Genomic DNA, 18,876 nt, shown 5'->3' on the forward strand with positions numbered 1-18,876 from the left:
CTGTTTCAAATGAAGACAGGGTTAGAGGTAATGGAATTACATTACAGCAAGAATGAGTAAGGTTAGAAGTTGAACAAAATTCTCTGCACATGAATAATGAAATATTAGAAGTCGGGACCAAGGGAAGATCTATGATTCACCATCTTTGTAGCATTTGAGAAAAAATGTAGATAGAGAACTATTTGAATAGCAGAGACATAGGAAATAAACTACCTCTCCTAGGCTTATAATTGGATGTTCCTATCCTTCCTAGCTGATAATGATGACCTTTGCATTTCTAAGAAATACCAAGTTTTATGTATAAAAAGAGATGAAAAGAATATTTCCACAACATAGATTGCAAAGAATAAAGGAATCCAATCTTTTTCTATTAATAATTCACTTTTTCAGGTAATAAACAAATATCTGATGCCACATTTTATTTTTCATGATTACCACAACAAGGATAAATTTTATATAAGAAAGAAAAGTAGTGGTTGTCAAGGAAATGAATAAATCTAAAGGCAAATCTATCTTCTTCCTAAATAAGGTATTTCATTCAAATAGTTCATCAAATATTTGCTTAAAAAAAATCTAATTTTCACTAAGAGACTTTTCAGACAAAATCTTGATTGTCAGAGGGTAAGGTTTGTATTTGTTTGTAATATCCTATGTGTATAGAAAATTTCAGAGAGAAAAAAGTCTTTTAGTTCTTGCAACAAAATTCACTTAAAATGCTTAATTCACATGACTTTGCAAAGTAATGAAGCCCAAAAGGAAACAGAACCAGCAACTCTATTATTTCTTTGAAAAAATAAACTCAAAATGTTTTTCCTGAAAGTGATGTTATTAACATGGTAACCTAAGATATCCCCTGAAAAAATCTCCCCATATTTCAGTGAATATAAGAACAAATTCCACATGCTTAGAGCTCTGGAGCATGGTAGAGACTGGAGAAGGACTCAGCAAATGTTGAATAAGAGAAAAAGAAAAATATCAGGCTGGACCAGAGTAGCCAGTCCTCATCCCTCCACCTCACTTGGTCCCACACAAATTGAGAGATCTGCAGAGGCAGCAGCCCAAGTTCCTAACATCGGGGTCACAGGCTATAGAGGAACCCACAGCAGTTAGAACCCCACACATATCCAGGCACAGGGTTATACGCCTGCAGAGACCCAGGGCTGAACACAAGCCTCTGAGGGGTGCTGCAAACAAATGGGCCCCTGGGAGCAGGGGAGAAGCTTAGGCAGAATAGTGACAGCCAAGTGCTGCACTCACTCAAGGCAATTACTCTCAGTGGGACTCTCCTAACACAAAATGGACTTTTCTGGAGTAACCAACCTATCTAACTGGACCCCATCCGTCTCCCTAGGGTGGGGTACACTAATGAGGAAAAAACTGGAGGCAGAAAAGCCTCACAGAGGAAAAAAGGAGAAAAAAGGGTGGGGGTAAACTGAACTGCTGTCACTGGAGGGTCTTAGAACTGAAAAGTGCAAGGAAAATGGAGCATTGAGTGATGGAGAGAATTTAAACTAATCATAGGAGCTGGGGAGAAACTTCTGCACAAAAACAAACAGAACAGATCAAGATTCCTGGAGAAGGAAAAGAGAAAAGGAAGCTTTCACCCAGAAGTGAAACAATTACACAAAAAGTGCAATCTTATAAACTGTACCACCTATCCAGGGTGAGAATCAGATAAAGAAGAGCTGAAAAAATTTTATAAGTTAAACTCAGGCTATTCTAAAGATCTAGAATAAGTTGGAACAAGCATCTTTAACACAAAGGCAATCAACAATAAAACCCTAGACAAGAGGAAGAATCCGAACTTCAGAGACAACTCATCCAGATAATCAGATCCCTAGGCATCAGCAAAAAAAATTAAAGCCAAACTAAGAAACATGAAGCTATGTCTCCATCAAGGGAACAAATTAAAACTACAGAGGAGGCTCAGAATTTGGAACAATTAATCAAATAAGTTCAAACAAATATCCCAAATCAATTCAAGGGCATGAAAGACAATATGCATAAAGAGATAAAAGATATTAACAAGACAATGTATGATCATAATGAAGAATTTGAAAGTATAGAAAGAAATATAACAGAAATTATGGAGATGGGAAGGCACATTAGTAGAGATTAAAAATACAACTAGAGGCATACAACAGAAGATTTGAACAGGCAGGAGAAAGCTTCAGCAAACTAGAAGTCAGGGCAATAAAAATTATAGAATCAGAAGAACAAATGAAGAACATGGATGAACCTTGAAGACATAATGCTGAGCAAAATAAGCCAGGCACAAAAAGACAAATATTATATGCTACCACTAATGTGAACTTTGAAAAATGTAAAACAAATGGTTTATAATGTAGAATGTAGGGGAACTAGCAATAGAGAGCAATTAATGAAGGGGGAACAATAACCCAATAAGAATAGATAAGCTATTGTGGGTAAATTTAACATTCTGGGAATGCCCAGGAATGACTATGGTCTGTTAATTTCTGATGAGTATACTAAGAACAAGTTCACAGAAATGTTGCCATATTAGGTAACTTTCTTGGGGTAGAGTATGAACATGTTGGAAGTAAAGTAGTTATCTTAGGTTAGTTGTCTTTTTCTTATTCCCTTGTTATGGTCTCTTTGAAATGTTCTTTTATGGTATTTTTTTTTAATTTTTTTAATTTTTTTTTTTATTTTTCATACAGTTAATAAAAAAAAAAGTTTTTAAAAAAAAAAAAAACAAGGAAAAAAATATGTAGAGCCCCCTTGAGGAGCCTGTGGAGAATGCAGGGGTATTGGCCTACCCCACCTCGATGGTTGCTAACATGACCACAGACATAGGGGACTGGTGGTTTGATGGGTTGAGCCCTCTACCACAGGATTTACCCTTGGGAAGACTGTTGCTGCAAAGGAGAGGCTAGGCCTCTCCTATAATTGTGCCTAAGAGCCTCCTCCCTAATGCCTCTTTGTTGCTCAGATGTGGACCTCTCTCTCTACCTAAGCCAACTTGAAAGGTGAAATCACTGCCCTCCTCCCTACGTGGGATCAGACACCCGGGGGAGTGAATCTCCCTGGCAACGTGGAATATGACTCCCGGGGAGGAATGTAGACCTGGCATCATGGGATGGAGAACATCTTCTTGACCAAAAGGGGGATGTGAAAGGAAATGAAATAAGCTTCAGTAGCAGAGAGATTCCAAAAGGAGCCGAGAGGTCACTCTAGTGGGCACTCTTACGCACAATTGAGACAACCCTTTTTAGGTTCTAATGAATTGGGGTGGGTGGTGGTAAATATCTGAAACTATCAAACTACAACCCAGAACCCATGAATCTTGAAGACAATTGTATAAAAATGTAGCTTATGAGGGGTGACAATGGGATTGGGAAAGCCATAAGGACCACACTCCCCTTTGTCTAGTTTATGGATGGATGAGTAGAAAAATAGGGGAAGGAAACAAACAAACAAACAAACAGACAAAGGCACCCAGTGTTCTTTTTTACTTTAATTGCTCTTTTTTACTTTAATTATTATTCTTGTTATTTTTGTGTGTGTGCTAATGAAGGTGTCAGGGATTGATTTAGGTGATGAATGTACAACTATGTAATGGCATTGTGAACAATAGAATGTATGATTTGTTTTGTATAACTGCGTGGTATGTGAATATATCTCAATAAAATGAAGATTTTAAAAAAAAGAAATTATAGAATCAGAAGAACAAATGAAGAAAATAATGGAAAAAAAAATGAGGAGTGTCTCAGGGATTTAAGTGACAGCATGAAGCACAAAAACAAATGTGTTGCAGGTATCCCAGAAAGGGAAGAGAAGAGATAAGGAGCAGAAAGAATATTTGAGGACATAATTGCCAAAAACATCCTAACTGTTTTGAAATACATAAATATACATTTCCAAGAAGTGCAACATACTCCAAAAAGAATAATTCTAATAGACCTACTCCTAAACAAATACTAATCAGAATGCCAATGCCACAGATAAAGAAAGAATTCTGAAAGCAGCAAGAGAAAAGTGATTCATCACATATGGGGGATCCTCAATAAGAGTAAGTGCCAATTTCTAATCAGAAACCATGGAGGTGAGAAGGCAGTGGTATGCTATATTGAAGGTACTGAAAGAGAAAAATTGCCAACAAAAATTCTTTATCTAACAAAGTGTCCTTCAAAAATGAGAGAAAATTTAAAATATTCACAGATAAACATAAACTAAGAGAGTTCATCAAGAAAAGTCTTGTTCTACAGGAATTACTGAAGGGAGTTCTGCAAGTTGAAAGGGAAAGATAGGAGAAAGTGACTTGGAATAGTGTGAAAAAATAGAGATTCAAAGAATATGTGTGCTATTGAAGCTAAGTTTCTATTTTTTTTTTTTTTTAATTAGTTGCTTATAAATGTAGGTTGTGCAATATAAGCTCCAGGGAAACCACAAAGAAAATATTGCAATATACACAGAAACAGAAATGAGAAAGGCATTATTCCGATACATCACAAAAGATCAGCTACACAGAAAAGGAGGTTGCAATAAAGGAAAAGAGAGACAAAGTAAAGATATGACATATAAAAAACAAAGAACAAATAGGCTGAAGTAAGTACTGCCTTTACAGTAACAATATTGAATGTTAATAGATTTAACTTCCCAATCAAAAGACACTGGCAGAATTGATTAGAAAAGCATGATCCAACCATATGTTGTTTAAAAGAGAATCACATTATGACTCAAAGATACAAATAGGTTGAAATGAAAGTTGGAAAAAGATATTCAATGCAAATAGTAACCAAAAAGGAGCTGGGGTAGCTATATTCTACTATTATCGGACAAAATAGACTTCAAGTCAAAAGCAGTTAAAATAGAAAAAGAAGTACACTATATATTACTGAAAGGGGCAATCCATCAGGAAGAAATAACAACCATAAATATTTATTCCCCTAACCACAGTGTCCCAAAATACATGAGGCAAACACTGGCAAAACTGAGGGGAGAAATAGATACTTCTACAATAAAGGTTGGAGACTTCAATACACCGCTCTCGTCAATAGATAGAACATCTAGATAGAAGATCAATAAGCAAACAGAGATCTTGAATGATGAACTTGAATAATGAATTAGACTCAACATATATATACAGAACATTGCTCCCCAAAACAAGAGGATATACATTCTTCTCAAGCATACATGGTTCATTCTCCAGGATAGACCACATGTTGGGTCATAAAACAAGTCTTGATACATATTTTTTTTAATTAAATTCAGTTTTATTGAAATACATCCACACACCACACAATCATCCATGATGCACAATCAACTGTTCACAGCACCACCATACAGCTATGCATTCATCACCCCAATCCATTTCTCTCAATATATTTAAAAGATTGAAATTATACAAAACATCTTTTATGACCATAATGGAATGAAGGTGGAAATCATTAACAGTTGGAGAATGGGAAAATCCATAAATATATGGAAGTTAAATAAAAAATTCTTAATCAGTGGTTCAAAGAAGAAATTGCAAAGAAAATCAGTAAGTAACTTGAAATGAACAAAAACAAGAACACAGCATATCAAAATTTATAGGATGCAGCAAAGGTATTCCTGAGGGGAAAATTCATGGCCCTAAATGGTTATATTAAAAAAAGAAGAAAGAGCTAAAAATCAAAGACCTAATTCCACACCTGGAGGAACTAGAAAAAGCCTATCAAACTAATCCCAAAGCAAGAAGAAAAAAAGAAACAACAAAGATTAGAGTAGAAATAAATGAAATTGAGAATAAAAAAAAAAATAGAGGGAGTTAACAAAATCAAAAGTTGGTTCTTTGAAAAGATCAATAAAATTGATAGACCCTGAGCTAGACTGACACAAATACATAAAATCAGAAATGAAAAGGGGAACATTACTACTGTCCACAAAGAAATACAAAGGATCATAAGAGGATACTATCACAACTGTATTCCAACCAATTAGACAACCAAGATGAAAATAGAGAAATTCCTAGAAACACAAACAACCTCCACTGACTCTAGAAGAAATAGAAGATGTCCACAGACCAATTACAGGTAAAGAGATTGAATCAGTCATCAAAAACCTCCCAAAAAAGAAAAGTCTAGGACCAGATGGCTTTACAGGTGAATTCTACAAATGATTACAAGTAGAACCAATGCTGATACTGCTCAAACCCTTCCAAAAAATTGAAGAAGGGGGAACACTAACTAACTCATTTTATGAGGTTAATGTTACCCTAATATGAAAGCTAGATAAAGACACTGCAAGAAAAGACAATCATAGACTATTTCTCTTATGAATTTAGATGCAAAAAATCTCAACAAAATACTTGCAACTGGAATCCAAAAGCAAATTAAAAGAATTATACACCATGATCAATTGGGTTTTATCACAGGTATGCAAGAGTGATTCAACACAAGAAAATAAATTAATGTAATACACCACATTAACAAAACAAAAGGGAAAAAAAAAACAAAACACATGGTCATCTCAATTGATGCAGAAAAGGCATTTGATAAAATCCAGCATTCTTTCCTGATAAAAAAATAAAAACAAAACAAAACATGCATTGAAAAATAGGAACAGAAAGAAACTTCCTAAACATGATAAAGGGCATATATGAGAAACTCATCACTAACATCATACTTAATGTTGAAAGACTGAAAGCTTTCCCTCTAAGGTATGGAACAAGAAAAGCATACCCACTGCCACCACTGTTATTGAACATTTTACAGAAAGTTCTAGCCAGAGCAGTTAGGCAAGAAATAGAAATAAAGAGCATCCAAATTGTAAAGGAAGAAGTAAGATTTTCCCTATTTGCAGATGACATGATCCTATACATAGGATGTCCCAAAAAATCTACAACGAAGCTATTAGAGCTATTAAACAAATACAGCAAAATGGTGGGGTAGAAGACAGCCTGCAGAAATCAGTAGTGTATTTATACACTGACAATGAGCAATCTGACAAGGAAATCAAGAAAAAATCCATTTGCAATAGCAACTGAAAGAATCAAATATTTAGGAATAATTTTAACAAAGGATGTAAAGGACTTGTACACAGAAAATTACAAAACATTGATTAAACAAATCAAAGACCTAAGTAAATGGAAGGATATTCCATGTTCATGGATTAGCAGACTAAATATTAGGATGTCAATGATTTACAGATTCAACAAAATCCCAATCAAAATTTCAACAACCTACTTTGCAGAAATGGAAAAGCCAATTAATAAATTTATTTGGAAGAGTAAGGGGCACCAAATAGCCAAAAACACCTTGGAAAAGAAGAATGAAGTCAGAAGTCTCACACTTCCCAACTTTAAAACATATTACAAAGATACAGTGGTCAAAACAACATGGTACTGGCACCAGGGTAGATATATCAACAAACGGAATCAAATTGAAAGTTCAGAAATAGACCCTCACATCTCTGGTCAAATGAGTTTTGAATAGAGTAGTAAATCCACTCAACTGGGAAAAAAAAAATAGTCTCTTCAACAAATGGTACTGGGAAAACTGGATATCCATATGTAAAAGAATGAAAGAGAACCCCTATCTAACCCCATATACAAAAATTAACTCAAAATGGATCAGAGACCAAAATAAGAACCAGGACTATAAAGCCCTTAGAAGAAAATATAGGGAAACTTCTTCAAGATCTTGTGTTAGGCAATGGTTTCTTAGACTATTTACCCAAAGTAGAAGCAACGAAAGAAAAAAAAATAGATATATGAGACTGCCTCAAAATTAAAAACTTTTGTGCTTCAGTGTACTTTACCATGAAGTAAAAAGACATTCTACTCTATGAGAGAAAATATTTGGAAACCACATTTCTGATATGGGTTTAATATCCAGAATATATAAGGAGACCCTAAAACTCAACAAAAACAAAAGCTCAATTAAAAATGGGAAAAAAAGAATTGAACAGACATTTCTCCTAAGAGAATGTCTAAAAAGCACATTAAAAGATGTCAAGATCACTAGCTATTAGGGAAATGCAAATCAAAACCACAGTGAAATATCATTTCACAACCAGTAGAATGGCCATTATAAAAACAGAAAACTACAGTGTTGGAGAGGTTGCTGGTACGTTTCTGTCCACTCAATGCAAAGTGTTGGTGATGTGGCTACATATGGGAATCCTGTATTTTATGTATGATTGGTCTATAAACCAACAACTTCTCTAATAAAAAAAAAAATGAGTTTAAGATTCTTTACCATTTGATCATGGAAAGCAGATTTGTAAATTTTATATTTTAAAAGTCTGATATTTTAAATATTTCTGATAAATAGATGAACCTTTGGACTAACTGAAAGAGATTAATTTAATAATAACTGTCTCTCAATAATCTTATAATATGAAGGAATATTCTGGTTTAAATAAGACTAAATTTAAATTTCTTATGATTTAAATTTTTTTAGTTTTCTATATTTTCTTATAAGTCAAATAAATTATCATTTTTCTAAAAATTGTATACAATTACAAACTAGAAAATGGTATTAACTGAATGACCTTCAAATGATGGATATATTTTTAAAAGGTTTTTTTAGTAAAAGCTGTATTGAAGTATAATTGACATACAATAAATTGCACATATAAAGTAAAAGAAAAACAAGAAAAAAAATTTCCTGACACTTTATGTAATTTACCTACTCACACAACACAGTTCTAAAAGCAAACTGCCTTTAGCAACACAGATTTACAATCTCTTATTTGTAATTTTTAAATCCAAAATGCTCTGAAAATCAAAGCCTTTTTTTTTTTTTTTTTGTAAGTTTGCAGCAAACTAATTTGGTGGTAAAGTTTTATTTTTCTTGACATTAGCCTACTTAGTATCATAAGGTATCTCATCAAGAGTCAAATGTTTGGCTGCAAAAATTAATATGTTTTGTTGCCATATGTTACCCCAAACCTTTTTGGGATATTATGTATGATATTCCTGTAATGCATAAATGTTAAAAAATCTGGAAATTCCAAAATTTCTGAATTCAAAATATACCAAGGGTTTTAGATAAGAAATTGTAGATCTCTACCTCAAAGTAATTACCCATGACCCATATTAGCTCTTTTCAGCATCAATTCACTATTTGATAGATTCTCTTACACTTCAAATCTCTGTATCCAGTCTTCTAGAACAGGGGCTGTGATGATCTGCTGGATTCCCCTTTGCAACGTCTTCAATTTCAGTGTCCCAGTTTTCTTTCAGATTTTCTTTTACTTCGGTATTTGCTTCTCACTCTATCCTCTGCCTTGAGTAAGAAACTTCCTTCTTTATCCCCAGCAATCTGAAATCCCCTAGGAATGGTCCCTTATACCCAGGGGCAGACATTTGGAGGAAGAAAAACATTTTCAAATTGAGGGAAATTAATAAAGTGATAAGAAGCTCTTTGGGAAAGATGATATTTGATAATATTTTTATCAGGAGATTTACCAATTGGGTCACCCCTTGGTCACGGTAATCCCACTTGTGGGAATCTAGTCTAAACAATTCTAAATATAGGATATATTTTACATATAAGATTTTTTATAGAAATATTATTTATGTGGTTGAAAAAGTGAGGATACTTTTCATGTACAATAAGAAATAAATGATTAAAGGATGTGAAATAAATGATGGCTAAAGGAATGATGAGATGTCACTTTATGGGACCACTTTAAATAACAATCACCAAGAAAAAAGTAAAAACATAATTAGTAAGAATGCACTATAAATTTACAATATGTAAAGTTAGGTTAAAAAAAACTGGGCAAAATGATACATAATACAAATGTAACATTTTTTAAAAGCATGCATATCTGTGCAAAAGAAACATCAATATGTTAACTGTAGTAGGATTAAAGAAGCTATCTTTTAGCTACACATATGCATTATTCAAATTTTTCATAATGGGAGATTATTATTGTGTAATGACAAATATTTATTTTTCTCTGGTATAAAAGAAAGAGATTTGCTTATAACTACTAAATTTTATCGTACGGCGTTCAATACTGTTTTAATACTGCATATCATCTTGTAAGGGGATAGGAAGTTCTGACGCAGTTATCGATAACAGTCTTGTGGGTTTTTGAGGAGTGAATGTGTCTAGTTTATATGGTCATTGGACATCAGCAAAAACATGGCTAAAGCTCAACTACTCCAGTGCTTTGAACCCTCCCCAAGAAGGATGGTTTGGGGTGGCACTGAGGCTGCGTGTGGCAAGTAAGTTGTTCCAGCTGTAGAGGGAAGAACCAATTGGAGGACTTAGAGGCAGGCTATTGAGATAGTCAGAAAGAACCTTATTTCCATATCTCTTTGCTCCTCTATAATCTGTTACTACAGACATTGTGAAGAACATTTTTATAAGCATGCCTAAAGAGAAAAATCAGAATCCAGTAGTTTTTCCTGGAAATGCTAAAAGGGATTTTCACAGTAATGAAGCTATTCTTCAAAACTGACTTCAAACTTTAAAATCTGCTACCAATTAAAAACTTGATTGATGTAGGGCAACACTATTTAGCATATTTCTACTTTCTAAAGACTTTGATATGACTACCAGCATTGGTAGTTAAGAGGTCACAGTGACCTTGTGTTTGCATATGTCAATACAGATTATAATATTTATTTGAAATGATTCGTCAAATAAGGCTTTTACTTTAAAAATAACTCCTGGCAAGCTAATGTTCTATTTCCAAAAATAAAAAGGCAGATGTATCATTTGTGGGCAAAGATAAATATTCATATAACTGAATTCCATCCATAAATCTCTACTTATGCTTTTGTTCTAGGAACTGAGTGATGGAATTCACTGACATCTGTATCTTTCCTTTTACTGATTTTTTTTAACCAGCAATTGTTAATTACTTTAGGTGGTTTAAATGGTGGCTGTGTGTTAAAAATTATCATATGCCTACATAAATCCAACTACAACGTTTATAGTATTGGTTTGTTAGATTTGTTTACTATACAGTTCTATGTTTATATGTGCTTTTGTGCATATAATTTCTTGAGAGGAGGCTAGGGATATTGACAAAGGAAATTCAAGGATTTTCCTATTACTGTTACAACAAATTTATACCCACATTCATCTTCCCAACACAATGAATCATCTATTTTCTTGGCAAGTATATTAAATGATTTTGAAACAAACCTCTCACAGGTAATGATGGTGCTCTATTAGAATTCTTCACATTAACTGAGAATTAACTCATTCCTCCATTGGGAAAAACTGTTCTCTAGAACATTTATAGAGGATCTTCCACATAGGGGCTTAAATTGTTAAGGGAATAGTTTATTGAACAAAACTGATTATTTGCATTAGTAGAATAGGAGCCATCTCTTTGTTAAATAAAAGGCCTTAGACACCGTAAGGAAAAAAAAAATATTACTCTGTATCTAAATGACATGGACAGAAAAAAAAATAAAGAGAAAAAAGGGCAAAATTCACTTATTGATTAATATAGGATATCATGGTTTTACTCTACGCAGTTGTATTTTATTCTTCTAATTTGTACTATAACATGTTCAAAACTGTATAATCATTAATTTTGTTAAATTGATAATATGCTTTATTATTTGATGAAACGCATAGGCATTTTGCTCAGTTAACTTGAAATCATCCTAGCAGGAAGAAAGAGAAATAAGTATGCCAGAAATAGGTAAGAGATATGGGTCAGTGGCAAAAGGCATGTGACTCCATTACATTTAAAGATTTAATGAGTTCAGTTTTTGCCTCTTTTGAAGGCTAATTCCTGACTGTAATTACTTGGAGCATATCACCTCTAGGATTCAGCACTTAACTTATTAAGACTCCCTGCTGCATACACAATGATGAACCCAAACTTAACCAGTGTTCAAAATAGAAAGAAGCCAGCAATATGGCAACAGGCCAGGACAGAAAGGGTAGACAGGTCTAATGGGTTTCACTTAGGGTGGAAGTGGTGGGGGCACTTTTAAGAGCAGTGATGTGTACTATCAAATTTTTAGTTATTTCCTGTTTAGGATTCTATTGTACCTCTCTTACTTAACACCTATCCAAAGTCTTCAGGTTATTTTATGAACTACTGAAAACAGAGATGGCATTTGTATTTCAATGTATTTTTTGGTCAACCAGTCTTCAGTGCTGTAAATTGGTAAAAATAATCCCTATATTTTAGGGTTATTTGAAAATTGGAAATAATGTATGCAAAACATCTGACACATAGCATCAGTATATGACAGCTATTGTACATTTTTAAGCTACAAAGCAGAGTCTTCTATAAGAATCAAATTGAAGCTGGGCAGTCAATGATGAAGTAAATCTATGTCTTATGTAGGCTATTATCACTTTCAGGGATACGATATAAATGTGTGCACAAATGACCCTGCAGATAGGAAAAAAAAAGTACCAAGTAGATGTCAAACTTGGCAGCAAAGTCTCCTGAAGATATTTGTCTAAGATAATTCTCAAGGGACCTCTATTTCCTCAGTGATGTGTCACAATACACTTGAGCATGAATTACAAGATATAAAGGGAGAAAGAAATCAAATCAAGACAAAAGTAGCAGGTAAACATTTTCTAATGATTGCAGACAAGTCACGAAACACAGAAAACATTCACCACAAATAAATGTGTGTGTGTGTGGACCCTCAAACAACATCCTGCATATAAATCCATATAGACTCACAGAAAACCACTAGCCAGGTGTCAGGGCATTATCTGGGTAATTATCGGTTTAAATTACAGGCCTGAAAGATGACCAATTAGTTTTTTGACAGTAGGCAAATTATTCATTCTTTCTGATCTTCTGTTCCCTTATCTAATAGTAAACACATTGAATTTGATGACTTTTAAGATCCCTTCTAGTGCTAACATTCTATGATCCTACGAATCTATAGAAATTGTAAAGAATCTAAAGTGAAGGATGCACTGGTACTTTATAGCTAGCAGTCTACTGAAACAAAGACACTCCGAATGACATTTAATGGCGCTTCATCACTCTAATTATACAATTGAAAGAAACACTCCTCAGAAGTATCAGAAAAGAAATTAACAGTTAACAGCAAGTATGCAAAGAATGTTAGCCCTCTCACACTTCTATTTGTTAAATTCACTCATATCTAAATCTGGATACTGAAACTGCATTTCTCCTTGTATTCCACTAAAACTGCTGTTCAATTTCCAAATGAACTGAACAAAAGAATAAGGCATTTTCCCAATCTCCTTTGCAAAGATAAGAATACAGAGTAAAATATAAGAGATAAATCTTGGCAGGTTTTAGAATTGCCTACTAAAAACATAAAAGAGGGGAAAAAGGGCAAATTGGGGAAATGATTCTAATCACATTATGATTAGAATCATTATTCAAATCATAATTAATTCTAGTCATCAATGATTCTAATTGTCTTATGATTTTTTGATGTTGTCAATCTTTACTGGCCATTACCTCATTTGTTCCAAATGCTGAAAAATTATTCAACTGTTCTGTTAATATATCTAAGAATATGAAAATCATAAATTCCTTTCATGTTAACCTGAAAAACTTCCTTCTAAAGAAAGATCAAAATTAATGTTACTAACAAAAACTTCCTTCTCAATTAAAGTATCTATAAACATAATGTAAACAATATATTAATTTCATAAACTATACTCCAAGATGTTCCTTTGTTTATGTCTTGCTTTTCAATAATGCTGTCAGATCATCTGGGAGAGGAATCTTGGCAACCCTGTATATTATCTAGCAGAGTAATGATTACATTCAGAGAAGCATGCACTCCACACACAATCTATTTCTTTTCATGTATTTTGTGATTATTAATACATACAGCATAAAAATGAAAAACACATAAAAGTATAAAGAATTAAAGTGATGACCTAGAAATGTACCATAATACAACTAATATTATTAATAGCTTATGTATTTATTTCCATCTTTTTATGGCACATCTTTCATAATATTTATTTCATAGTATAAAAGTAGTATGAAAAGTTAAATAATGATAACCTTTAAATTACTGAAGCAAAGTAGGTGTAGTCAGCATAAAAGTAACAATATAAAGGTCACTTAATAGTAATAGTTTCAGATAAGAGTACCAAAAAGTCCAATTAAGAATAGAATACCTGAGAGAAATAACATTTCTTCCTCTTCTGATTCTGTGGGCATTATGGACAACCACATAATAGGAACAGGCTTGTTCTTGGCTTGCCAGCAGGAGCCCTTTTATGGACCAAATGAACAGAGTTTATAATGTCAGAAGATGTCCCATGTCAGTCCGAAAGTAAATCTCTCTACTACTCATGGATTTACTACGTCACCTTCAGGAATCCCTAGAAATTACCCTGGTGATCCTTTCACCAGAAGGGCAAGTTCCCAGAGCAGCTCTAATTCATCTGAGATACCACTGTCTGAGATGAAATCTACGACCTAAAGCAAAATACTTCTCTTTGGAGGGGAAGGCGGGGGTGGGTGATGATGTGATAGGAGAAATCATTGATTGTATTTACCTAATCCTGAATGATATGCCATGATGTTCAGGAATATGTTCTTAAGGTGGGTGCACCTATGAACACAATGTGAGAAGACTGTCCCTGAGCAGTGGCCAGTAGATCAATACTTCTGCAGACATACTTAAAGAGAGGTGAAGCAATGGCCCTAGGGTTTCTCAGGCTACTTCCAGCAGTTTCAACTAAGTGTGCCCTTTCTTCTGCCCTCAGACCCATCTTAACTGAAAAAGTTTCTGCCTTAGGTGTTCACAACATTAACTATAATATTTCAGCAAGGCCAACAACTCACATTCAATTTTCAGGATGCTCACTAAAAAAAAAAAAAAAAAAAAAAAAAAAATTCCTTGAATGAGTTGAATGCCCTTGAGTAGTACTAAATCTCTGAGTTATGTTAAGTCTAGACTATCCATGAGATTTCAGTTGCCAACATTTATGATTCTATCTGCAAAATTTAGGAAACTTACAAATTTATGTATTAAAAACATTTTCCTTGATGAACTCCTCTGCTTAACAGCTGGGGAAAAAATACTTTGTCCATTTGTTTTTTTTTTTTTTTTTTTAATTGCAATAAAGCTCTCCATTATGATATATAAAGCTCATACTTTTTTCCTCAGAAATAAGCAACAACCCTTAATTTGAAATGAAAATATTTTCCTTTAACATTCCTTTGAATTAAGATTGAATTAAAGAAATGGAATTATTCAGTTACTTTTGAAATACTGGTTTGACAGGATGATAAAGTTAACAAGACAGCTCTAAATCAGTGAAATTGCCAATATTGTGTGCCGTGAGACAGTTCAGCTGATCCAAGAACCAATAAAATGTACTTTTCTTTAAAATGTACTTTTCTTCCTTTACCTCTATCAAATTCAAGCCTATATCCTACACAACCAGAATCTATTTACAACTTTTAAGTTTTTTCTAAATTAAACAACTCTCCATTCTTTTCTCACCATCTCCGATTCCTCTTTTAGTCTCTCTTGAAACCATTCCAAACAAGCCTTTGTCCTTGCCACTCCCCAGAAACTATGCTTGTTGCAATCAACAATAACCTCCTCGCCCCCCTTGCTAAATTCAATAGTCAATTCCCAGACCTCATTGTTATATGCATATCAGGGGCATTTGGACCAAGTTGAACACTTCATCCTCTTTGACTTCCAAATCTCTTCACTCTCCTTGTTTTCCTCCTACCTCACTGGCAGTTCCTTAAAAGTCTCCTTTGCTGGTCCTGCCCATCAAATGCTATTGGAACACCTCCAGGCTCAGCTTTGTATCTCATCTCTCTTCTATCTACGCTCACCCCTTTGGTGATCTCATTTAGTCTCATGACTTTAAACACCACTAATATGCTAACAAATCTAAAATTTTTATATCCAGATTAGATAGATTTCTGCTGAACTATATATTCCACACATCTTCTTAGATGGCTTGGAGGAATCTCAAACTTGCCAGGTCCATATTCAAGCTCCCATTCTTCCCCAAATCTGTTATGAAGTTATGAACTTTCTATTCTTCTAGCTACTTAGGACAAAAATTGCAGAATTACTTTCCATTACCCCTATTCTATCTTCTATTACTTCTTTTACTCTCACATTCCACATCTAATCCATTAGAAAATCCTGATGATTTGAACTTCAATATATATATGATGATTCCAACCTCTTATCACCATGCATTTATACCTCCCTGGTACAGGCCACCCACAACCACTACCTAGATTAGTGAAAGAGCCTCCTAACTGGCCTCCTTGCTTCTGCACTCCCCAGCTTCAGGCTATTTTCAACATAATGGTAGAATGATCCTGTTAAAAGAATTTGGATCAGAGTAAAAACCAAACTCTACTTAAAATGGTCCACAAGGCTGTACCTTGCATTATTCAATACGGTAACCACCAGGCACTTGTAGCTTCTTAAGCATAAATTTAAACTGAATAAAAACAAATAAAATTAAAAATTCAGTTCCTGAGTCACAATAGGCAAATTTCAAGTGCTAGCAAATTTCAAGTGCTAATTTCACATGTGAGTGTCTACCATATTGGGCAGCCCAGACACAGAACATTTCGATAACCTCAGAGAATTTTATTGGAGAGTGCTGGTCTACATATCTACTAGCTCCCATCTCCTCTCTGACTCGCTTCACCCAAATCTGCCAAATAGATTAATCTCTCTAAATACAAAGTCGACCGTCTAGCACCAAGAGTATGTTTTGACCTATCACCTGCTATTCCCATCTATTTGCTTTGGGCCCAAACTGAAATGGACTACTGATTGTTCTTCCTACAGGCACCCACATTTTCCCAATTATTCATCTGCTTAGCACTCCTCCCTCTACACCAATATATTGCCTATTTCAATCTCTACCTGTTGAAATTCTATTCACCTTTAAGGTCTGCCCTATCTCATAAAGCTTCTCCTGAATACAATCCCTACTCCAACCAATTATGATCTCTTCATTTTTGGAATATCTATATTGCTCTGTTTGCATCTGTTATTTAACATGTGTTATTATTATTATTTAAACATTTTACTTAATTTGCTACTAATGTATTTTTTTCTTTCTTGACCCCTTCAATAAAGAGAATGAAAAAGATTCTCTTGCAGCTAGGGGAGGCCATGTGGCAGAAGTCTGGCAACTGTGAAGTGAAAGCCTGAGGGATTCTGGGACAGCTTTTCTTTTCCTGATAAAAGTGATTCATGTAGCCACTGCTGCCTTTATTTCCTTAGCCCATCCTAGAAACCTAGATTTACAGTGGTCTTCTTGTGATCATGAGGTGAAAAGCCTGAGAAAGAAAGCCAAGACACTGAGAATAAGAAATGGAATTTACAGTGTACTTGGGCTTGATGTTAACACTGAGCACCTGAACCAACATCACTTCGATTTAGAGAGTACCTTCAACTGTTACTCTGAGTCTTCTTTTTACTTTGCCAGGGAGGAAAAATTACCCCTTCATGAGAAAAAAATACACATATACTGTTAGACAAAAAGCAAGCAAACAAACTGAACACAAGGATAAGATACAATGTTCACTTTTAAGAAACTTGCTGTCTCCTTGAAGAAAACAAAATTGATAATCAAGAATGTTTAGTGCTGAGTACTATTACATAGTCAAAGCACAAAATCCAATATGATCAATTCTGTTTCACAGAGGATTTGGAAGGGATTAGAAAAAGTTTCACAGAAGAGGAAATGCTTTAGCTGATGCTTGAAAGATGAGTAAGTATTCACCAGGCATACAGAGCAGGGCTTTTGAGGCAGAGGCAGTGGCTTCAACGAGGGACCTTGGGACAGTGACTAGTAGGGTGCATCTGGAAAACTAGTAGCCCATTTGAGGGACACAGTAAAGAGAGGAAGTTAGAAATAGAGACAGGATCCAAGTTATGTCCTGAAGTCATAATTAAGAAGTTGGGCATTTCTCTGTAAGCCACAGGAAACAATATGGGGTTGTCAAGAACATTATCAAATTTGTATTTGGGCAGATCAGCCAAGCACCAGTGTGGATAGGCACTCTACCAATCACTGAAAACCTAAAAAGGTTTCATGAAAGAAATCATGATTTGGGACCACTGCCCTATACCCTCCATAAGCTTTAAGATGTGTCTCGAACTTCATCAGTTCATGCATAGTTCTAAAGCCTGAGCACCCTAAGATCAGCAAATATCTCCATATTCAATTTCTTCCAGTTAGCTTAAGGTAATTTTCAAAATAATTTTAAAATAATTTTTAAAAATGTTTAAAAATTCCATATAATTTTTGTTAAAGTAGAAAATGCAAAAAGTATGCATGATGTTGGTGGGGATGGGCTGGGAGCCATGGAGAAGGAGGTGATAAAGAGAAAGCTACTCTGAGTCAAACCCCAGAGGGGAACAAGCCAGTTTATAGATTATAATTTCTATTTGTTCTCAGATAGTCACAGCTCCATTTTTGGTTTAATGACGTGCCAATCCGTTTTCTTCTTGAAGTCCTCTAACCGATCTTTGCTAGCATTTAATATTTGAAGACTCACCCCACCCATTCCTAAGTATTTGGAAAATGAGACTTCATACTTTGATGTCTCACCACACCTTTCAGAAGTACTGAACAGAAAAACAAGACCTTGGCCAAAATCAATGCTTGATTCATGATCACATGAAATCAGGAAGTCTCATCAAGTATCCTTGCCATCAAGTTTTTCCAAAGCATAAATCAACCTATCACATATCCTTATCACTGTTGATTACACTGGCCTAGTGCCAACCAACCAGGGTGCAGAATGGGCATCCGTTTCTGTCCCAAGACATTCATAGACCCAAGTTTACATCTGTATAGTCAGGGTCTTATTTATAACAAAAAATTCTTTGTAACAGTGGGATCCACAAAGTTATGTCCCATTTCTTCACTGTCTAGCGACCCTAACAATACAAAGCAGAGTTTAATCAACTATCAATTCAAG

At 34.5% G+C, this 18,876-nt stretch overlaps 1 protein-coding gene across 4 annotated transcripts in view; it reads right to left on the reverse strand.

The window, feature by feature from the left end:
• NAALADL2 (N-acetylated alpha-linked acidic dipeptidase like 2) overlaps positions 1-18,876 on the reverse strand; it is a 1,146,579-nt gene that overhangs the window by 847,846 nt on the left and 279,857 nt on the right. Inside the window, exon 2 of one of the 4 annotated variants that reach the window (XM_037840444.1) lies at positions 14,064-14,160. The exons of the other annotated variants lie outside the window; for them this stretch is intronic. Coding sequence (XP_037696372.1) covers positions 14,064-14,160 — 97 coding nt within the window. The remainder of the gene's footprint in view (positions 1-14,063; positions 14,161-18,876) is intronic. 4 annotated transcript variants of the gene reach the window in all.

Source organism: Choloepus didactylus, chromosome 1 (assembly GCF_015220235.1).
Source record: "Choloepus didactylus isolate mChoDid1 chromosome 1, mChoDid1.pri, whole genome shotgun sequence".
Classification (NCBI taxonomy): Eukaryota; Metazoa; Chordata; class Mammalia; order Pilosa; family Megalonychidae; genus Choloepus; species Choloepus didactylus.